We start from the raw sequence: 23,709 nt of genomic DNA, 5'->3' as shown, positions 1-23,709 counted from the left end.
GGGCAGCTCTAACTGGCAACATCACTCCTGTAAGCTCTCACCTTGTCCCTAATGGCATCACTCATCTTCAATATGCGGATGACACTATCATTATGGTCGAACTTAATGAGGCTAGCATTACTCATCTGAAATTTCTGCTCCTCTGCTTTGAAGCTCTCTCTGGCCTTAAAATCAATTTTTCTAAGAGTGAAGTCATTGTTACTGGGTTTGCTGACGCCGAGGCTCAAACAGTTGCTCATCTCTTCAACTGTTCTCTAGGCTCCTTTCCTTTCAAATATTTGGGCCTTCCGATCTCTCCCCATAAACTGCTGGCTAAAGACTTTGCTCCGGCTGTCACTAAGGTGGGAAACGGGGTCTTGCCGTGGAGAGTCCGTTATAATACCCAAGCGGGCAAGGTTGCTCTCACCAATGCTTGTTTGTCTTCTTTCCCCATGTTCCTGATGGGCTTCTACCTCCTCTCTGGAGGGATCCATGCTGGCTTTGACAAGCAAAGGGTGCTTTTTACTGGAACTCTGCCGACAATAAGCGCAAATACATGATGGTGAAATGGAAATACACATGTCGGCCAAAGAACATGGGAGGCTTAGGGATCATTAATACGGCTGTCATGAACAAGTGCCTCATTCTAAAGTGGTGGTGGAAGATCATGTACTTCGAGGAGCACCCCTCTGGCTATCCATTCTCAAGGCTAAATACTTCCCGGACTCGAGCCCCATGTTTGCTTCTTCCACTAGTGGTTCATAGTTCTGGCTCCAGCTCGTTAAAGTTCGTTCGGTTTTCAATCTTTGGTCAAGTTCGTAGTTAGAAATGGTAAGTCTACTCACTTCTGGTTAGACTGGTGGTGCGGGGACTCCACCCTCGCAGTGGCGTTCCCGGTCTTATTTTCTTATTGCCCTGATTCGGAGATCTCTATCTTTGAGCTCTCGCTAAATAACCGGGACCTAGACCTCCGTAGAACTCTTTCCCCAGAAGAGTTGGAAGACTAGCATCGCCTTACTGCTTGCTTCCCCGTGCTCTTGGATGAACAAGACTCGGTTGTCTGGCCCCACTCCTCCCCTGGTCGCTTTTCGGTTAAGTCTGCCTACGCTAAACTTATATCCGGCTCCCCTACGTCCAAGTTCAAGTGTATTTGGAAGGCTCGTATTCCTCCTAAGATCAAAATTTTCATGTGGCAAGCTTCCGCGGCTGATCAAATCCGGAAAAGGAACGGCCCGGGCTCTGATAGATGCGTTTTATGTGGGGCCATTGAAAATACCGAGCATATCTTCTTTCACTGCTATTTGGCTAAGTTTGTTTGGTGTTGTATTCATTATTGGCTTCAAGTGAATTGAAATCCCTCATCCTTTGAGGACTTGCGGTGTCTGTCCGGTGGCTTATCCGGGGTGGCTAAAAGAGTTTTCTGGGTTGGGTTTGCAGCGATTTGTTGGTCGTTATGAAATACTAGAAACAAGTTTACTATTGAACATACCTTTCCGGCTATCCCTGTGAGCTGCTTATTTAAATTTGGTGTCTTCCTACAGCAGTGGGGACGCTATGGTACCCAAGATTCGGTCTACGGCTTTATCCCTGTTGCGACGATTTCGGGCAGCGCCTTAATGTTCCCTTCTTCCTGTCTTCTGAGAGCTGGCCTGCGTGCCATGATTGGCTAAGTAGCCATGTATGCAAACCTTCTTAGCTGTTGTTGTGATACTATGTTGGCTTGGTGGTTGGTTCTGTTACTCTGTCTGATGGCTTTATTTATAAAATCGGACGTAATGCCTTTTCTCTGAAAAAAAAATACATATGAATTGCGTAGGCGGACGTCGGCTCAATCCATCTGCATCCGGCGGGCGGAGGCCCCAACCATTGTTGGTTGTAGACATTTGCATCGTACGTTTCTGAACAGGCCCAGCCCGATGGGATGCCAAGGAGCGACTCGCACAAGGTGATGAAAATTTACAAGTGGGCTATCTCGTTAGGTGGGAGATGGTGGAGCTGGATGTAAAAATTCTCGAGGCCTTGCTAAAGAAATGGATGGATCGGGTGAGATAACCCCCGATCCATGAAGGAAGTGAGGATCACCCATTCGTCGAGGCGAGGCGCGAGATCCTGCTCAAGGAATCTGCTGCCCGCCCTCATGGACATCGCGGATGTAGGGCCGGAGGACGCCCTCTGTCACGAGGGAGGGCAACCAATTTCCACGCTCCGTCTCGTAGGCAGCTGCAGCGACAGCCACCGTAGTTGCGGCGATGGAGATCTCTGCAGTCGATGAGGACCCCGCGTCCTTGGCCTTCTTCAGCTTGCGCGTCAACGATGTTGGCATGCACAGAGTTGCGGGAAGAGAAAGAATGGAGGAACTGCCTACGGGCGGTTACGGCAATGGCGTCGTGGAGAAGATAGGAAGAGGACGTGCAAAACCCTCTCCCTCGAGCCCACACTATTTATAGTGGGTAAGACTACAAACCGTCGCGAGAAGCACGCGACACGCGTCAAGAAAGAAGCCAAAACGTCAATCAAGCGCATGGGACTCTAGAAGATCAGCATTTAATCCCCATTAGGCCTTCTACGATGAGAGGTGCTTAGAGAGATGCTTAAAAAAATAAACCGGATTTTTCTGAAGCATCGGTGCCTATTTGTACAGGAGAGACGCTTAGTTAAGCGTCTATCCTGTAAAAAAAAGCACCGGTGCTTAAAGAAAGTCTAATTTATTTCTCTAAGCACCTCACCTAAGCACTTCTCATTATACAAGGCCTTAGTGTGCGAAGCGTTAGCCAAAATTCCAGCCAGTCGGATCACAGAAGTCGAGGAATCCGCCCTCAAGAACTAGTCAGAGGGTGGTCTAACAACACGCAAAAGATACGGACGTGACAACTCAGAAAGATTCATAATGTTGACTTTTGACGATTCGCCTTCTAGTCGGAAAAGACTACAATCGGCTCAAGGGACTCGCATCCATTCGACTGACATCACATGTTTGAATCCAAAAATCTGGTGTGTCAACTCGATGATATTTCGAGTGCAACGCATTAGACGAAAATCGAGTGAAATGACACTCGTCACATATCCATTCTATGTAGTGCAAGGATTTCCCATGTCATCCCCTATAGCTCGAGTCAGATTTTCCTTAGGAAAAATTGAATGCATGGCTGCGCAAACTTGTTCTGGAGAAAGGTGTCTGATCGACACTCTACACAATCAGAAAACTTGATCCAATCAAGCCCAAGCGTCCCGGACCACCACTCGAAATTTGATGATACGCCCACAGTCGGGCCACAAGCCATTCCTCTTCCGCGGTGATTGATAAACGGGTATCACCAAAAAAAATCCAGATTGCTCACCCTTCGCCTCCAATAGGTATGATCAAAAGATTTCGTTGAGACCTCTCGACTGATCAATCGGTAGAAACGAGTCCATCAAACAATCAGAATCTTACCTGACTTTGGAGTCCAGCCTGATGGTGAACAGTCGATTTCAGCTACGAGACCTCAACAGACTCGGGGGATGACGGGGTTATACCCAATGGGTAGGCCCATACATACATATGACCCAGCCTAAGGCCCAAGGCAACCAAGAATACCGTTCAAAATATGATGGCCAAGGGGCTATCGACTAGGCCCAATAAGGCTACAGCCCAAGATGTCAAAGGCCAGAGGGGGCCTTCGCAATCAGGCTAAGTCCTAATAGTCGGATCCTACATCCCCTCATGGATGAAACCCTAGTTGGTTACCATGAAGGCAGGAGCAGTCAGAACTTCTACAGTTTGTTGCGACCTAGGACACCACGATGCCCACCATGTCCTAATTACCGCCGTTACCCAATGGTAGAGTAATATAGTTAAATACGACAGTTACTAGTAGTAATAGCCGCCGACCATGCATGCGGCCATGAACAGCATTGATACCGGCCTGTTATGACACCCCTCCTAGCGCACTTTATATAAGCCGGGTGGAGGGCACCGCATTGAGGGTTCAACTCTCTCACATTTTACCTTACGCCAAGAGCGAAGAACACCACAAGAGTAGGGTATTACCTTCACCGGAGAGGGCTTGATGTATAAACCTTTGCGCATACTCCCGTTTGTACTGATCGGTAGATGCGATTGCCTCTACATACACATCCCTATAGTATTATTAGGATTATATCCATGACATAACCATTCTTCCATCCCAGATTCAAGACATTTTCTAATTGCCTCTTTTCTTTCATCCTATTCTAGGCAAGCACTAGTGGCTCGTGGTCCTCATGCTTAAAAATAATAATATTATAACGCAATTGCATTTTTTCGCACATGGGCAAAACTTTGTCAAAAACACGCTGCAACATAAAATGAGTTAGTGATTCCACTATGCAAGGCTAGAAGCCATTCCTTAGCTCTTTCCCTTAGGGAGAAAGGAAATAGACGTAACTTTAAAGTGTCAGGTTCATAATCTTTTATATTGCATAATTCAATGAACGTGTGTAAGTGCATGCCAGAATCTTCAGTAGCGGAACCTCCGATTGATTATGTTGAACCATCGTAACAAGGTGAGGTTTAATCTCAATTTGCTTGGCTGCAACATTGGGTAAAGCGGGAGGTGCACGCATAAAGTTTATATTGGGAGTTGCAAATTCACCAAGTTTTTTAGACGTAACAATTTTTGTTTTTTTTACAACTAGAAAAAAAAACTACAACTGAAGAAAGAAAAATTAAAACGATACCTTTAGTTACATGGCTTGGATAGCCAAGATGCTTCCCGGCAATGTAGATAGTCCTCACCTCTTTCAAGGGTTATCATGGGTATCGAGCCCATGGAAAGTTCTGCTAATAGCCATGGATTCAAGCAATCTATTGCTCTCATAAGAGGTTTCAATTTCTCGTGCCGAATAAATCACGATTGTAGAGAGAGATGGAGAGAGAGAGAGAGAGAGAGAGAGAGAGAGAGAGAGAGATCAATGAAATGGAACTAGGCATGGGCATAAGAAATTTACTTACAACCTTATACTTGCACTTAGGATCTCTTCTTGATTTCCATCATAGTCCTAGTAGACACCATTATAATGTGCTTTCAACATGTAAATGTGGGGGGTTGCGTCCAAATAATGTCATGACCGACTAGCAACCTGCACCGTGAGTCTATTGTCCAACCAAGGCACTTACCGCTACGGGGTTATCTTGATTATTAAGGATTTCTCCAAACTAATGCATTGGGCATTTAATGGTTGCATCTCATGATCCCAGGGAGTTGTTTTTGGCTACCATGCTAATCCTTACTATCAGCGGTGTTCGGTGTAGCCTTCCACACGCCCCTGCTCTTTACATCCTCCTGGATCCATCTAAGGGATTTCGGGTACCTGCGAAGTCTTAGAACGAGAAGAAGACAAGAGACAAATCCATTATGATTAACACAAACAAATAATGTTCAATTAAGCAAAGTATTGACCAATGATCCTGTGCACAAGTACATAGGCTGACAAGTTGTGCCTCAGCCCATGGCCTTGAGGGGATTACTCACACATCACAATCATATCACATATGGAAAACATTGTAGATGACATTGATGAAAGGCGAATTATTGTATAGACTCTTACAACATCGCCATATGCGATGAATTACAAGTATGACTAAACAATGGGGAAAATGTCTATGGAGGTGGAGATGGCGACGGCTAAGGTTTCTAGGAACGGTGATGGCAATCCTGGCAACTCTTCTGCGCTTCGAGGGTTGTTAGCGATCCTTCTGTTACCTTCTTTGGGGTCGCCTTGACAAAGTCCATCCTAACTGCCACCGCCACATACCATTTGGCGGTCATTCCGCTCCCCAAGTAGGCCCTCAATAAGATGGACAAGATGGCAAGGGATGTCATCTAGAACATTGTTGAGGGCGAGAACGTCAGCGAAGGCCACTCCCTTGTCAACTGGAAGACTGTGTTCGCTCTCTGAAAAATCTAGGTGGTCCGGGGTCGTCGCAAACTTGGAATCTTTTGGCCAGGCTCTTCGGCTTAGGTGGCCTTGGTTCCTATGGACCAACCTTGACCTGCCAAGGGTGGGTCTTAGCTCTCTTGCCGTGAGTCTGACATGGCTCTTTTTCGATCCTCCACCATGAACACTAGCGGCGATGGAAGATGTACAAGTTTTTATAAGGACCGGTGGTTTTGGTACTCCATCCTTTGCTATCCTACCCTAGAGCACGTCAAGATTGCAACTAGTAAGAACATACCGTGCACGATGACCTTGAAGCAGATAGGTCCGCTGCCTAGCTTTGCTAATTCACTAATATTTGGCAGCTTCTCTGAGAGCCCAACATCGATCCGAACCACCTCGACACCATTCGCTCAAACTGGACCAACTTCGGTGAATTCTTCACCAAGTTGGCCTACCAAATGCAATTCAGTGGCCGCCTGCAGCCTTTCTACACTGCCAAGGTTTGGAAAGCCAGGGCCACCCCCAAGTGCAAGTTCTTCGCTTGGCTAATCATGCATGGTAGGATCCTCACGTCGGAAAACTTGGCGACCAAAGGTTGGCTGCACGACCCCATCTGCCGCCTATGTTTGGAGGCTCTTGAGACAATTTCACATCTTTGTCGGGACTATCCTTTCTCATAGGCAGTCTGAAACGTGGTTAATGACCTGTGAGCCACCTCACGGTACGTCATCCTCCTTCCAGTGAAGACCCTAAAGTTTCACTCCTTCCAAATGTTCCAAAGTGAGTAAATTGAATTGCCGTTGTGCTCCAATGCCTTCGTGTCTGAGTTGGTTGCGAGAAAGTCATCCCACCACTGGTTGATAGAGTTGCCAAGGTCAGGGGGTCTCGGAGTGGGCAACCCAACCCACCACTGGTAGTCCGCATGTCGTATTGAGGGGTTTTCCTCTGTTTGCCTCATCTCAAAAAAGCCTTGTGTAAACATTTGTAACACCTTCTATTCTTCTATATGGAAGGCAGTGCCCATGCCGATTTCTCGAAGAAAAAACTATGAAAGTTTCTCTGCCACTGTCTGGATTCAAATTCATCTGTCCAGATTCCAGGGGAGCCTTGGAGCACATATCAACCCAAAAGACGTACACTGTTGATGACAATGAGTTTCTGGCCCCAAGGGCCTAAGATGATTTAAGGATTGGGTTTTGTTTCTGCTGAAATAGAACAGGGGAAGGACACCTGATTTTCTCGTTGAAAACAACCAAATGGTAATTTGATTGTGTTGGCTATCACATATTCACTACTCCCTCCGTTCCTAAATATTTGCCTTTTTAGAGATTTCAAATGGACTACCACATACGGATGTATACAGACATATTTTAGAGTGCAGATTCACTCATTTTGCTTTGTATGTAGTCACTTGTTGAAATCTCTAAAAAGACAAATATTTAGGAACGGAGAGAGTAGTATTGAGTGTGTTTTTGTGAAAACATCAGAACATGTAGCATAAAAACAATTTCATAATATGTATACATGTGTTAGTGTCGGAAAAGAATACATACTCAGTTTTTTGTATACAAATTGTAATGGTGGGCCAAATCACACCAACTCCAATCTGGAGTGAAAAGAATACTCCAAAATAGTCACCTACTAGTAGGTGAGCTTGTTGCTGTACTAAACCTTCCAACCACCAACTTAAGGCCTCCTGTACTACCTGATCATTCCTGAACTAGTTCACTGTACCCTTTTGACCATTTGGGGGAACTCTGTGGAAACCTGATTTAAAATCCATTTGCCATACCCTTCTATTATCAGTCTGTATAGAGCAGCAAAATTATGATCATCAGAAAGCATTTTGGGGACAAAACAAAAATAATAATATAATACATAGATACAATGCACTAGCCAATTCAAAATTACACAGGAAGCGAGTGATCAACAGAGTGTAGCATCTATCGGGGGCAATCAAATGCATAACAGAACTTGGGACACCGGAACATTATATTGTAGAGAGGGTGAGCGCATGGACATCTTTTTATCCTACTCCCTTGCACATTGCCAGCTAAACCATATGATGATTCGACACATTCAAAAGTACACTTTAAGCTGGAGACAGATCCCAAAGCAACTGAAAACAACCGAAGGTTTTTCTGATAATTGGCTCATGAGTCCTGAGAGGGTGAATGGCTAAAACGTGATACTGCATTTCAGTTGTGCGGTGAAACAAGATTGCTCTAAGAGCAAGTGCATTCCATCCCCCGATAGGTTGATGTAGTTAACTATTCTGCAGCTATAAAGCAAGATGCACACAGGTGCTATCTCACATATCCTGATTGAAGCATCAAACAGTTTCAGTGGCCATAAGGCATAGGAACCAAGATTGGCGCCTGGATGCTGGAAACAGGGCAATAACTTGCCTGCTGCAAGTAGGATTGGCACTGGCCTGAGGATATTAGGGCACTACCTGGGACATTTTCTTTATTTGGAATAGCTTTGCAACATTATGCTAAAGACAACCTAGCAGAAATTCATCAAGTCCTAACATAGGCCTCACGTACAAGCAAACGGGGGCATAGACATTTGACTCATTTATGAATGCATTCGTCCAACAGATAGGCCAAGAGCATTGTGATCGGATTCAGAAGGGTGCACGCACAAATATTCTGCAGAGAAACGGGATGGTCTTATCGACGATTTCCCCAGGGACGCGTGACGAAGTTGGCGACTGGATCGGGATCAAGGACAGGGGAAGAGCTGGCAGGAACCTTACCGAGGTGAACCGGGGAGGTGGAGGCGGCGGAGAGCCAGAGCACGAGGGCGCAGAGTAGCAGCAACAGCGGGATGCAGTGCACGGCGCGCCCCAGAGCCCGGGTCCGCGCCGCCTCCCGCCGGCCCGCCGCCGACTGCGGATCGAACGTCGGGAGCGCCGTGCCATCGCCGTGGTGGCCCGACGAGGACGAGGACGCGTCGCCGCCCTCCGACACGCGCGCCCCGCTCGACGACCGCCGCATCTCTCCCTCGGCCGCGCAGCCGGCGGGATCCTAGGACAGTAGGACACGTTGGCTACGGGTGGCCGCCGCGCGGGGGTTGGCTTGACTCGGAGGCGCGCCGCTGTGACGGGGTGTTCTGGTGCCGTGTCGGCGTTGGGCGGGCGGATTCGCACTTCTGCGATGTGGTTGATGGTGGTTGGAATCGGATTTTTGACCAGTTTGGTACGCTTCCCTCCACTACGACTCCTCGAGCGTGTTGCTCCACGGCTTCCAGACTGTCAAACATATTTTTTTTTGACAGGACCCAGACTGTCAACATTTTTCCACAACGTGGCCAACTTCAACAGCTGATATAGATGTAAAAAAAAAGATACTCAAATTTCTCCGTGATGTAAAACAGGACACCAAGTGATGCAAATTCGCAGCATTTGAGTTGCTCGAGCAAAACGCGCGGAGCCCCAACTGTCGCGTGAACATTCCCGCCGCGTGCCTGCTCCTCCATCCAACCACCGCCGCTGGCGATTTCAACAGGCAAGGTTGCGACTGCCGCTCGCCCATCCTCCCATGAGTTTGCCGCAACCCCGCTGCCCCACCCGCGTCCCCCCCGGATGGTCGCTCGAGGCCCCGTCGCCGCGTCGATTTAGATCGGCCGCCGCGTAGAGTTTCAGCCGATTCGGATGTTGGTTGCAGCGTCGGCGCTCATGATGGCTCCTGGAGCTCGCAGTCGTCGTCCGGAGTAGGTCTTTTGGCCGCCAGAGCTACCGCGGGGCAGGTGTGCAACCCTCGCAACCCAGCCGAGCGGCCGCTGCTTCGGTCGGCGCCGCCTTACGGGCAGCCCCCTACCGACACGCGTCAATGAGGTGGAGGAGAGGCCTCTGTGGCCGGCGCGGCTACCATCTTCTAATATTGATGATGATTTGTTTGTGATGATTTAGGATTTATTTGTGGTGATTTGAGATGATTTTGATGTTATTTGATGCAAATATGTATGAAATTTTGAAGCAGTTGTTATGTGGTTACCCTATTTTACATCACCTATTGGAGCACTGGTGCCCTATTTTACATCATCTGTTGAGTTGAAGATTTTTATGATGTAGAAAAACACTTTTTGATGATGTACATATTACTCAAATCACTATTTAATGTGTATATTTTACATCATCTATTGAAGATGCTCTAATAGGAGGATATATTTTTGACTTTTGTTAGATGTGACACCTAATAGCATTTTTATATTAAAAAACATCTACAACTAATGTTCATTAGAAAAACAACAGCAAGTATGAGGAAAACAATGTAGCAAGAATTCTCATAACCACACTCCTCATTTGTCCGCCCTCACAACCACGCTCCTTATATTTAAATCATCATATTCATGCAAAATCATGTACGTTCATCATATAGCAACAATTCATCACAAAATTCAACAATTCCACAAAGCAAAATAAACCACACTTGAAACTTGCAAAAACCTAGCATTCATACATAGATATGCGATACACGAATGAATCAAACGACTTTTTTTGTTGCGCTTGTTGATGCCCTTCTTCTCCATTTCGAGCCACTTCTTGGTTTTCTCATCCAAGAGGCTAACGCCTTGCATCATGATCCCAGAATCTTTCATGTCCCTCACAAGGCCGAGCTCCTCTCTCCAGGTCAATTTTGTACATTTCGTGGAGTTTTCAAGCTCCCATTTTACAATTTTTTCTCGCTTCTCCATGTTTATCTTCTCCATCTCGATGCTCAACTTCTCTTTGACCCTCTTCAGGTCGAACTCCATCCTCTCTGACGGTTCCTTTTTTGCGCATAGGTCGTTGGTAGCGCCCTACAGCGTACCCCCACGCGCGCCTTGTCCTCTCTATCAACGCCCCATTCCGACTTTTCTCCCCACCCAGAACCTTCCTTGAACCCTCTTTTTCACTATGTTTTCTATTCTTTTTTCCCTTTTTATTTTATGTTTTTCCGTTTTTCCGTTTTCCTTTTTTTTTATTTTTTCAAATCCATGATTTTTTTAAAACTCATGAATTGTTTTGAATTCATGAAGTTTTTCCCAATCCACGAACATTTTCCCCCAATTTTGTGAACATTTTTGAAAACCATGCACAATTTCTCAAATTGACGAATAATTTTAGAATTCATGAACTTTTTCTGAAATACGATAACAATTTCCAAGTTCAAGAACATTTTTTCAAATCTGAGAGCATTTTTAAAATTCATTAACATTTTTGAAAATTTGGGAGCAACTTTTGGAATTCACAAACATTTTTGAATCATGGACTTTTTTAGGTATTTACCAAAAAATCACATTTGCAATCATTTTTAAGAACGTTTTCTAAAATTCACGTTTTTAAATACAGAACATTTTTGAAATTTGTGAACATTTCTCAAATTCATGGAGTTTATAGAAACTTGTTTTTTTTTAAATTTCCAACATTTTTTGAATTGAGAATATTTTTACAAATTCCCAAACATTTTTGTTATCTCAGATCATTTTTAATTCATAATTATTTGGAATTCAATTACATTTTCTTGAATTTTAAAACATTTTTGGAAACCGGGGAACTTTTTTAAAATTTGGGACATTTTTTAGTCATGAATAACTTTTACAAGTTCATGAATTATTTTTGAAATTTAGAATCTTTTTGAAATCCCAAACAGTTTCTACATAAATGAAAAAAACTAAAGGAAAGAAAAACAGGGGCTCCCCACCCCACAATCGGCCGGCCACACAGGGACGATGATGGATTGTATCTTGGATCTTCGGTGATGGTCTTTGTTGGTGTCACTGACCCGACAACTCTCGAAGCATTTGCATGCCGCAAGGCGTTGGCTTTGTTGCCAATTAGGATTATTACAGATGGACAAATCTGTTTGGAAACAGAGTTCTTTTATCGCGGAATTAGACCAGCTTTTTTTTAGCATCAGTACATCGCCGAAAATCCTGAAATAAATCCAGAAATAATGCGAGCACCAGGATTTGAACCCTGGTGTGTTGAAGATACCACTGTCCACCTAACCATCTCAACCACAGGTTGATTCGCAATTAGACTAGCTATTAACGTTGGCTTATCCGCCAGTCGCGTCGGGTCTGTCGCTCAGTTGAAAGCTATGAAACCATCTTTGGCTACTGCAACCTCCGGACATTCAATGTATTCCTCTACATATTTTTGAGCAATAAAGTAAAGTGCGTGTTAGCCTAAAAAAAAATCTAATAAGCGCTTGTACCTCTCCTCCTCCTCCGGAAAAAATGTTCGTCGATATCGCGAATACATTGCTTGACGTGCCGCCACGCGCGGCCCTCTCCTTCTTCCACTTAATTTTGTTTTTCAGAATCTCCTTCTCCCACTTACTTTTGTTTCGGGTGGAGCCACACAGCGCTACAATGGCCCCGAGGGCCGAAACGCTATCTGGCCCACGAAAGAATACGCTGGTCCAGCTCAGCCTTCTCATCATCAACAGGGCCTGTTTGGATTCAGACAATAAACCCACGGAGAGGGTTAGAATACGGCAAAATATCCGCAACGAGCTTGTGGAAATGGCGACGACGGTGGTGCCGCTCGCCGCGGCCATGGCCGCCGCTCCAAGGTCTCGCCTCCTGACCGCTCCAGACCCCTCCCCGTTCCTCGGGATCCGCCCGCTCCTCTGCCGCTCTGCGCGCAGCGTCGCCTGCGCCCTTCGCCGACCTTCCAAGTACAAGGTACTTCACCTCACAAGCAGCTCCCTCTCCCCACCGTTTTGACGGCTGGTGTATATTTGCGCGTAGTTATGTGGTAGGCAGGCTTAGGTTGGGAGTAGTTAAGTACTTGAGAGCAATTTAGGTGGCGATACACCTGTCGGAAATTGATGCGGCCTTGTTTATGTAAAAGCCAAGCTGTGTGGTTATCCTTGTTCATCGAAAGGGAGCCTTGTGATGATTGATGAAATGTACTGTATATATATAACCCTAGCATTGGGGGATTCGAATGAAAATAATTGTCATGGCATTTCACAATTTTATTATGTGACCATAAACTGTGACTGAAATGCTTGTTAACAAAATCTTCTGTATTCCAGAATAAAATTAAAGACGAGGTGGTGGTAGCAGAGGATGACATTGATGGCGGTGACGAGGATGACGATGACGAGGGTGGGTTGGAAGCACTTTTCAAGCAGCTGGAAGAAGATCTGAAGAACGACGATTTATCTGTCGATGATGATGATGATGAAATATCAGAGGAAGATATGGCCAGGTTTGAACAGGTATTGGCAGAAGCCATGGGAGATACCGATGTCGCTGATGAATCTGCAGTGGATTCGGCTCCAGGATCCGAAGTTGTTGGTAATGATGAGGTAGCAGACCCAGTCGAAAAGCCAGAGCTCAAAAGCTGGCAGCTCCGGAGATTGGCTCGTGCACTGAACATTGGTCGGCGTAAAACTAGTGTAAGCAGTAAATATCCGCTCGAGTTTTGTTTAGATTTTATTTTTTAATCGGCACCATTTCTCTTACTTTGAAAGGGCTCCTTGACATAAATATGTAATTTCAAAAACTGATTTCCCCCCTTTTTGCCTTGAATTGATTTCCTTGCAGATAAAAAATCTTGCAGGGGAGCTTGGCCTGGATAGGGGTTTGGTCATTGAATTGCTCCGCAATCCGCCTCCAGAACTTCTACTTATGTCTGATTCTTTGCCTGATGAAGCCCCTTCTAAACCTGAAACTAAAGAAATAGAGACCTCACCAGTAGCTGATGAGGTTGAAGTTGATGAGATTGAAGCCACTGAAACCAAGCCACAGATGGACCTTCCGGTTCATGTCATGAGCACAGAATGGTCTGCGCAGAAAAGGCTGAAAAAGGCGCAACTGGAAACACTAGAAAAAGTTTACCTCAAATCCAAAAGGCCAACTGTAAGTATTTTTTACATGAAGACCACGTTCACTATATTTTCTATTGCTTAAATTCCCAGCTTGGTTTTTGTAATGTATCATCACTTACTTTGGTGTTGCATTTCTAACAGAATACTATGATCAGTAGCATAGTTCAAGTTACAAGCCTTCCACGAAAGACAATTATTAAGTGGTTTGAGGATAGAAGGGAGCAAGATGGTGTACCAGACCGTCGTGCCGCATACATGAGATCCCTATCTGAGACGATGGCTAGTTGACAACTTCAGATAAGCTTGTGTTATAGTGTTCTCTTTTAAGTCTGAACTACGTAGGAAATGTAAATTCAAACTGTGAAATGCAACCAGTTTCATAAGGCCAACACGCCGTATCTTTTATGTTTCTTGCTCTGAGATCGGCCAATGTGACAGGTACAATTCCCAACTGTCATCATCCCATTTTTATTGGCTTCACTATGGACCACCATTTTGTCTATTCATTTCAGTGGCAGTTGGTTCATGCTCTGTTGACCGGACACCGATTTGACTTATGGTAAGGACTAAGGCCAACTCCACCGCGCGACTCCATCTTGTCCGGGCGCGTCCGTTTGGGGTAAAACGGACGAATAGCGCGGCCCAACGCGCGGCCTCAAACGGACAAATGTCCGGAATCCGTCCGTTTTCGACCCATCCCCGGCCCAAAGTTGCGCTCGGTTTGGGGTGAAACGGACGCGCGCGGCCGGCCGGGACGCACGCCCTTGTCCCCCCGCGGCCCGCCTGCCGGGGACACTAGCAGTCCCTCCCTCCCAACGCTTCGACCCTCTCTCTCCCGCCTCGCCCCGCCGCCGGCGCCGCAGCTATTCTTCGGCCGCCTCCTCACCGCGCATCTCCCCGGCCGTCCATACCAAACCACGTGGCCGCCATCACGCCCGCGCTTTCGCCGTTTTCGCCATAGTTTTAGCCGTCGGTCGGAGGAGATTTGGCCGTCACCGTCTTTGCCGGTGGCAGAGGAGACACGCCCGCCGGCGATTACCACGGCGGCCGCGACAGCTTCCGACGGCTCCAGAGCGGCCAGTAGCCGGCCGACAACCACCCCTGCTGCGTCGAGGTGATCATCGCGGCCTCTTCGCCACCACGACCGCAAGGTGTTCGACATTTTTCCCACAAAGGTATGGACAATGGAGACGAGTTCTTCTTCCATCACTTCCTTTGTTCATCGGACGATTCGTCGTCGGATGATGATCTTGTGGTGGCTGCACTGGTCGTTCACGACCACATTCAACGACAGCTTCCTCGGTACAGGGGGTCAGTCCCTGGCTGTGCTCCCAACCTGAACGGCAACAGGGAGAGAGGCCACGCCCTGCTCTATGCCGATTACTTTTCCAACAAACCGCTCTTCAAGTCGGATAAATTCCGACGCCGTTTTCGAATGGGAAGGCATGTGTTCAATCGTATCCGAGAGGGAGTGGTTGCTCATGACCCATACTTCGAGTGCAAGACGGATGCCCTTGGCAAGCTTGGGTTCTCCTCTTACCAGAAATGCACCGCGGCCGTCCGCATGCTTGCCTATGGAATTCCAGGCGATTTGGTGGATGAGTACGTGCGTATGAGCGAGACAACATGTCTGATGTCAATATACAAGTTCTGTCAGGCTGTGATCGAGGTGTTTGGTCCAGAGTACTTGAGGCAGCCAACTGCCGTTGATACAGAGAGATTGTTGGCGACCAACGCAGCTAGAGGCTTTCCAGGCATGCTTGGCAGCATAGAGTGTATGCACTGGGAGTGGAAGAACTGTCCATTTGCTTGGCAGGGCCAGTACAAGGGGCATGTAGGCGAGTGCACTGTCATATTAGAAGCGGTGGCATCGCAGGATCTCTGGATATGGCATTCTTTCTTCGGCATGGCAGGTTCTCACAATGATATCAACGTGCTGCAACGTTCTCCAGTCTTCGCGAGGCTTGCAGAAGGCCGCTCCCCACCTGTCAACTTTGAGATCAACGGCCACCAGTACAACAAAGGATACTATCTAGCTGATGGTATATATCCTCAGTGGTCAACTTTTGTGAAGACAATCTTGAAGCCCCAAGGTGAGAAGAGAAAGAGATTTGCCCAAATGCAAGAGAGTGCTAGAAAGGATGTGGAACGTGCTTTTGGTGTGCTTCAATCTCGATGGGGCATCGTTCGATACCCTGCACTGTCATGGGATGAAAGGAAGCTTTGGGAGGTGATGACTGCTTGTGTGATCATGCACAACATGATTGTCGTGGACGAGCGTGATGACATCATCTTCGACCAAGGATTTGATTTTCAAGGTGACAATGTTGAGCCCCTGCACCAAGAACCGGCCATGTTTGATGAGTTCTGTCAGTTCCATCGTGAGCTGCGTGATTGGCACACTCACAGGGCTCTTCAAAATGACTTGGTTGAGCACGTGTGGGAGCATGTTGGCAACCGATAGATGTATTGGTTCGTTTTATGTTCATTCAAGGCAATTTCGATTTGGTTGTAAAACTATTTTAATTTTCAAACAATTAATATTTGGACGTGCAAACTTGTTTTCATATGAAAATATGGGCATTTTTAGGCCCTGGCGGACGAGATGGGGCAAACGGATGCGGCCGCGCGCTGGGCGCATGGCCACCGCATCCCAGGACAGGCCCGGAAACGACCCCATTGCCCTACCCAAACGGACAGAATCCGGACAAAACGGACGTCCGTTTTGGGTCGCGCGGTGGAGTTGGCCTAAGGACCATGGATCCTTTCACTTCCTTGTTAGATGAATTTCCTGGTGTGGAAGCATGGCATTTCACACGACCCATGTGCTAGTCCGGTTTACGTGGGAGGTGGGACATTGGCCAGCAATTTTTCTGGTTATTTTACCCACTTGATGCAAGACTTTCAACAGTATTAGAGTATTAGGTACTCTGGTGTAGTGCTTTGGTATAAAGTTGTCTGACATTGAATGCCAGATGTTTGAAGAAGGTCCTGACAGCGTAGCTAACGCCTGCGCATCAGCAGCTTGAAGTATTTGATTTTCACAACTGAGTTGAATCTCTGCAATCTTGGTAGGCTAATTTTAACAAACTATCAAGCAGATCAAGTACATGCATCTTTGCACCTACTGTAATGAAGTACATGCATTTTGAGCTTTGGACTGATGAGTCAGCTCAGCTGTCTTCACTCTTCACTGGTCATGGGGTCATCACAGGCTCAGATGGTAGGCAGCAATTGTCGGTGGTACAGATAATTAGGTGTATCTACTGAGCACATCTCTTGACACTTCTTCTTTAGAACTATATTTGTACACCTTTAACAGAAAACTCGAGGACTTCAAATTTAGCTTCACACACCCATTACTATCGGTGTTATTAATCCTTGCAAGTTGCAACTCTGATGAGTTATGTTCTGGAGTTTTCACCATTCATAGCAGGTTGTGATTGGTTTCAATGAGCACACACCATTCATAACAGATGTGCTAGAAAGGATGTACAAATATATCCTCAGTGGTCAACTTTTGTGAAGACAATCTCGAAGCCCCAAGGTGAGAAGAGAAAGAGATTTGCCCAAATGCAAGAGAGTGCTAGAAAGGATGTGGAACGTGCTTTTGGTGTGCTTCAATCTCGATGGGGCATCGTTCGATACCCTGCACCGTCATGGGATGAAAGGAAGCTTTGGGAGGTGATGACTGCTTGTGTGATCATGCACAACATGATCGTCGAGGACGAGCGTGATGACAACATCTTCGACCAAGGATTTGATTTTCAAGGTGACAATGTTGAGCCCCTGCACCAAGAACCGGCCACGTTTGATGAGTTCTGTCAGTTCCATCGTGAGCTGCGTGATTGGCACACTCACAGGGCTCTTCAAAATGACTTGGTTGAGCACGTGTGGGAGCATGTTGGCAATCGATAGATGTATTGGTTCGTTTTATGTTCATTCAAGGCAATTTCGATTTGGTTGTAAAACTATTTTAATTTTCAAACAATTAATATTTGGACGTGCAAACTTGTTTTCATATGAAAATATGGTCATTTTTAGGCCCTGGCGGACGAGATGGGGCAAACGGATGCGGCCGCGCGCTGGGCGTACGGCCACCGCATCCCAGGACAGGCCCGGACACGACCCCATTGCCCTACCCAAACGGACAGAATCCGGACAAAACGGACGTCCGTTTTGGGTCGCGCGGTGGAGTTGGCCTAAGGACCATGGATCCTTTCACTTCCTTGTTAGATGAATTTCCTGGTGTGGAAGCATGGCATTTCACACGACCCATGTGCTAGTCCGGTTTACGTGGGAGGTGGGACATTGGCCAGCAATTTTTCTGGTTATTTTACCCACTTGATGCAAGACTTTCAACAGTATTAGAGTATTAGGTACTCTGGTGTAGTGCTTTGGTATAAAGTTGTCTGACATTGAATGCCAGATGTTTGAAGAAGGTCCTGACAGCGTAGCTAACGCCTGCGCATCAGCAGCTTGAAGTATTTGATTTTCACAACTGAGTTGAATCTCTGCAATCTTGGTAGGCTAATTTTAACAAACTATCAAGCAGATCAAGTACATGCATCTTTGCACCTACTGTAATGAAGTACATGCATTTTGAGCTTTGGACTGATGAGTCAGCTCAGCTGTCTTCACTCTTCACTGGTCATGGGGTCATCACAGGCTCAGATGGTAGGCAGCAATTGTCGGTGGTACAGATAATTAGGTGTATCTACTGAGCACATCTCTTGACACTTCTTCTTTAGAACTATATTTGTACACCTTTAACAGAAAACTCGAGGACTTCAAATTTAGCTTCACACACCCATTACTATCGGTGTTATTAATCCTTGCAGGTTGCAACTCTGATGAGTTATGTTCTGGAGTTTTCACCATTCATAGCAGGTTGTGATTGGTTTCAATGAGCACACACCATTCATAACAGATGTGCTAGAAAGGATGTACAAATATATCCTCAGTGGTCAACTTTTGTGAAGACAATCTCGAAGCCCCAAGGTGAGAAGAGAAAGAGATTTGCCCAAATGCAAGAGAGTGCTAGAAAGGATGTGGAACGTGCTTTTGGTGTGCTTCAATCTCGATGGGGCATCGTTCGATACCCTGCACTGTCATGGGATGAAAGGAAGCTTTGGGAGGTGATGACTGCTTGTGTGATCATGCACAACATGATCATCGAGGACGAGCGTGATGACATCATCTTCGACCAAGGATTTGATTTTCAAGGTGACAATGTTGAGCCCCTGCACCAAGAACCGGCCACGTTTGATGAGTTCTGTCAGTTCCATCGTGAGCTGCGTGATTGGCACACTCACAGGGCTCTTCAAAATGACTTGGTTGAGCACGTGTGGGAGCATGTTGGCAACCGATAGATGTATTGGTTCGTTTTATGTTCATTCAAGGCAATTTCGATTTGGTTGTAAAACTATTTTAATTTTCAAACAATTAATATTTGGACGTGCAAACTTGTTTTCATATGAAAATATGGGCATTTTTAGGCCCTGGCGGACGAGATGGGGCAAACGGATGCGGCCGCGCGCTGGGCGCAGGGCCACCGCATCCCAGGACAAGCCCGGACACGACCCCATTGCCCTACCCAAACGGACAGAATCCGGACAAAACGGACGTCCGTTTTGGGTCGCGCGGTGGAGTTGGCCTAAGGACCATGGATCCTTTCACTTCCTTGTTAGATGAATTTCCTGGTGTGGAAGCATGGCATTTCACACGACCCATGTGCTAGTCCGGTTTACGTGGGAGGTGGGACATTGGCCAGCAATTTTTCTGGTTATTTTACCCACTTGATGCAAGACTTTCAACAGTATTAGAGTATTAGGTACTCTGGTGTAGTGCTTTGGTATAAAGTTGTCTGACATTGAATGCCAGATGTTTGAAGAAGGTCCTGACAGCGTAGCTAACGCCTGCGCATCAGCAGCTCGAAGTATTTGATTTTCACAACTGAGTTGAATCTCTGCAATCTTGGTAGGCTAATTTTAACAAACTATCAAGCAGATCAAGTACATGCATCTTTGCACCTACTGTAATGAAGTACATGCATTTTGAGCTTTGGACTGATGAGTCAGCTCAGCTGTCTTCACTCTTCACTGGTCATGGGGTCATCACAGGCTCAGATGGTAGGCAGCAATTGTCGGTGGTACAGATAATTAGGTGTATCTACTGAGCACATCTCTTGACACTTCTTCTTTAGAACTATATTTGTACACCTTTAACAGAAAACTCGAGGACTTCAAATTTAGCTTCACACACCCATTACTATCGGTGTTATTAATCCTTGCAAGTTGCAACTCTGATGAGTTATGTTCTGGAGTTTTCACCATTCATAGCAGGTTGTGATTGGTTTCAATGAGCACACACCATTCATAACAGATGTGCTTGTATCAGCGAGCGCACACCACATATTTCTTGGTGTTGGGGCAGCTGGAGAAATCAAGTAGCCTATCACTCATCAGAAAGAAATCATGTGGAAAGACGGAATGGGGAGGTAACAACTGGGGGATGTAGGGTACTGGCAAGAGGGAATCGATCTATAGTTACTCAGTGGCGATTAGTTTGGATACAGACTCGATTACACGAATGGAGATCGAAGATAGCTAGGGTTCTTGCCGCCGCCGCCGTTCGTGATCCACTGGATGAGGGGAACGGAGAGGCCGGGCAGCTTAAGTAGTGGAGGTAGATGGACCGGGCCGGCTGACCCACTCTGGGCCACAGTAGCGTGGGTTGCAGCGTCTGTTGCGGCTGGGCCGAGCCGTTGCCCTGTTGGTGGATGGGGCCGGGTCATCAGATGGAGTCGGGCCGTCAGGGAGGTTAACATCCCCTCCTCCTTGAGATGAGGCTTGCCCCCAAGCCTCCGCATGGGGGAAGCGAGCTTGAAGCGCCTTCTTGTCCTCCCAGGTGGTGTCGAGCGTCGCGCCTGCCGACCATTGGACTTGGACTTGCTCGATCATGGTCTCGTTCTTCTTGCGCCATCTTGTCTGGAGGATCTTGATTGGGATCACCATGTCACCTGCTTCTAATGGCAGAGTGGTGGATGCTATGGTGCCCGGTAGCAGAGCTTGTCGGAGCTGTGAAACATGGAAGACTGGGTGGACTGTTGCATGAGGAGGGAGTTGCAGCTTGTAGGCTACGTCGTTGACCTTGCCGATGATCTTGAACGGACCGTAGTACTTGTAGCTGAGCTTGTGGTTTGCCCGAGGAGCCACCGAGGTTTGGATGTAAGGCCGCAACTTGAGGAAGACTTGATCACCGACCTGGAACTGGCGAAAGGATCGCTTCTTGTTTGCCTGGTCCTGCATGATCTGGCGCGCGCGGTGGAGTTGCTGTTGGATGAGATCTTGCATAACCTCTCGTTCTTCAAGCCAGGTTTGCAGCACTGGCACTGACGATGATGTAGATGCAGTGATCCCCCAGTGCCTTGGTTCTCTCCCAAACATGGCCTTGAATGGTGTCATTCCGATGGCTGAGTGGTGGGATGAGTTGTACCAGAACTGCGCCAGAGGTACCCAAAAGCTCCAGCGCTTCAGGCACGCTTGAACGAAGCAGCGGAGATACGTCTCAATGCATTGGTTGACCCGCTCCGTTTGGCCGTCAGTTTGCGGGTGGTTCGCTGTGCTCATGCGCAATTCCGTACCTGCATACTTAAACAGCTCCTGCCAAAAGTGGCTGGTGAAAACTGGATCATGGTCAGATACGATAGCTCCAGGAAAACCGTGCAGCTTGTATAGTTGTTGCATGTAGATGTTGGCCACTTTTGATGTTGTATAAGGATGCTCCAGGGGAAGGAAATGAGCAAACCGAGTCCTTTTGTCGACCACCACAAGCAAGCAGTTGTATTGACCTGATTGCGGCAATCCGTCCACGAAGTCCATGGTGATAAGATCCCACGATTCTTTGGGAATTGGCAATGGCATTAACAGTCCAGGCGACGCGACGCGGTCTGGCTTGGCCTGCTGACACACCTGGCAACACCGCACATACTGCTGCACATGCGCCTTCATCTTGGGCCAGGCGAATAGCCTGCGGATGCGGTGGTAGGTCACTGGGAATCCGGAGTGGCCCCCCATTGGGCTGTCATGGAAAGCTGAGATGATGCGCTGCTGCATTGCTGTGGTTCCTCCCAGCCAGATGCGTCCACGAAAGCGGAGTAGCCCGTTCTGCAACTGAAATCGCCCTTTGGGGTCCTCCCGCACAGCTAGTTGCTCCAGGAGGCGTTGCGCTTGCGGGTTGGTATTGTAGCTGTTGACAATGTCCTCTAGCCAAGCTGGTTGACACACGCTGATGGTGTGCGGTACTTCTTCAGTGTTGGACCTTGACAGGGCATCGGCTGCTGTGTTCTCTGCCCCTTTCTTGTATTTGATGGTATACTGGAGCCCCAACAGCTTCGTGAAGGCTCGTTGCTGCCATGGTGTAGTGAGCCGTTGTTCTGTCAAGTGTATCAAGCTCCGCTGGTCGGTGAGGATAGTGAACTCTGCATGCTAAAGGTAAGGGCGCCATTGGTCCACAGCTACGATGACTGCCAGGTACTCCTTCTCATATGTCGAGAGGCCTTGGTAGCGTGGGCTCAACGCTTTGCTCATGTATGCGATCGGATGGCCACCCTGCTGGAGAATTGCGCCTATTCCCTTACTGCAGGCATCAGTCTCGATCACAAACGGGTTGGTGAAGTTGGGCAGAGCGAGCACAGGAGCTTCGATCAGGTGTCGCTTCAGTAGTTGGAAAGCAGTATCCGTTGCAGGAGTCCACACGAAAGGTGCTCCTTTCTTCAGCAGATTGAACAGGGGTCGTGCTATGACGCCAAAATTCTTGACGAATCGCCGATAGTACCCTGCAAGCCCCAAGAAACTGCGTACTGCCTTGACATCCGTTGGTGTTTCCCAGTTTGCCACGGCGCGTATCTTGGTTGGGTCAGTTGACACTCCTTCGCTACTGATGACATGACCCAAGTATGATAGACTGTGCTGAGCGAATTCACACTTGGACCTCTTCACGTGCCATTGATCACGACGCAGCAGCTGCATAACCTGACGGAGGTGGGTGATGTGATCTTCAAGAGTCTTGCTGAAGACCAGTATGTCATCGAAGAAAAGGAGCACACACTTGCGGTCGACTGGCTTGAGTGTGGTGGTCAGGGCGCCGTTGAATGTGGCTGGTCCGCCTGCTAGTCCAAAAGAGACCACGAGGAACTCGTAATGCCCTGAATGCGTTTGAAATGCAGTCTTGTACTCTTCGCCCTCCGCCAGGCGAATCTGATGGTACCCGGAGCGGAGGTCCAGTTTGGAGAACCAGGCTGCACCATGCAGTTCATCCAGTAGTTCTTCGATGATCGGCACCGGGTACTTGGCTACATAGGTGAGGGCGTTGAGGTGTCTGTAGTCGATGCAGAGTCGCCATGTTCCGTCCTTCTTTTTGACCAGGATCACAGGGGAGCAGAATGGACTGTTGCTTTTCTGAATGACACCCTTGCGGAGCAGCTCCTCAACTTGAGCATCTATCTCCTTCTTATGCTCGGGCTTGTGTCTATAAGGCCTGATGTTCACAGGTTGCGCCCCTGGAATAAGCGGAATCTTGTGATCGCAGTCACAGCGAGGCGGCAATCCCTTAGGCTCTTTGAACACATCGTCTAATTCTTCCAAAACTGCTTGGATATCTGACGGAATGGCCGGATTGTCGTTGTCCTCGCTAGTGGTTGCGTAGATCAGCGCCATATGGGTGATAGCCCCTGTGTTGCACAGCTGCTGAAGTTGAAGAGCGTTGATGACAGTGCAAGTTGAAGAAGTTGCCTCATGCCCGCGGAGACGGATCGGGCCCTCGGGCGATGGAATCTCGATGAGCTTCGCGCGCTAGTCGACGGTCATGGGACTGTGCTCCTCGAGCCAGTCCATGCCCAGTATCGCGTCGTAAGTGCCGAGAGCCAGCACCTTCATGTCCGTGGTGAATTGGTGGCCTTGGGAGCACCATTGACACTGGGGTACGCTGGCAGAGC

The 23,709-nt window shown here is 47.5% G+C and overlaps 2 protein-coding genes across 2 annotated transcripts; one reads left to right on the top strand and one right to left on the bottom strand.

Moving 5' to 3' along the window:
• Nucleotides 1–7,380: 7,380 nt before the first annotated feature.
• On the bottom strand, nucleotides 7,381–9,150 carry LOC119336006. The gene is made up of 2 exons (XM_037608045.1): nucleotides 8,642–9,150; nucleotides 7,381–7,687 (listed from the first exon to the last, which is right to left on the bottom strand). Exons 1-2 carry the CDS (start codon nucleotides 8,880–8,882, stop codon nucleotides 7,683–7,685), a joined length of 246 nt encoding a protein of 81 aa, XP_037463942.1. The 5' UTR covers nucleotides 8,883–9,150; the 3' UTR covers nucleotides 7,381–7,682.
• A 2,961-nt stretch (nucleotides 9,151–12,111) lies between these two features.
• On the top strand, nucleotides 12,112–14,172 carry LOC119340145 (protein OVEREXPRESSOR OF CATIONIC PEROXIDASE 3-like). Its single transcript, XM_037612047.1, has 4 exons — nucleotides 12,112–12,558; nucleotides 12,915–13,280; nucleotides 13,429–13,743; nucleotides 13,854–14,172. Exons 1-4 carry the CDS (start codon nucleotides 12,244–12,246, stop codon nucleotides 13,998–14,000), a joined length of 1,143 nt encoding a protein of 380 aa, XP_037467944.1. The 5' UTR covers nucleotides 12,112–12,243; the 3' UTR covers nucleotides 14,001–14,172.
• The last annotated feature ends 9,537 nt before the right edge of the window (nucleotides 14,173–23,709 follow it).

This window comes from Triticum dicoccoides, chromosome 7B, assembly GCF_002162155.2.
Source record: "Triticum dicoccoides isolate Atlit2015 ecotype Zavitan chromosome 7B, WEW_v2.0, whole genome shotgun sequence".
Classification (NCBI taxonomy): Eukaryota; Viridiplantae; Streptophyta; class Magnoliopsida; order Poales; family Poaceae; genus Triticum; species Triticum dicoccoides.
The sequence above is the reverse complement of the archived record's forward strand: the minus strand, read 5'-3'. Positions and strand labels throughout refer to the sequence as shown.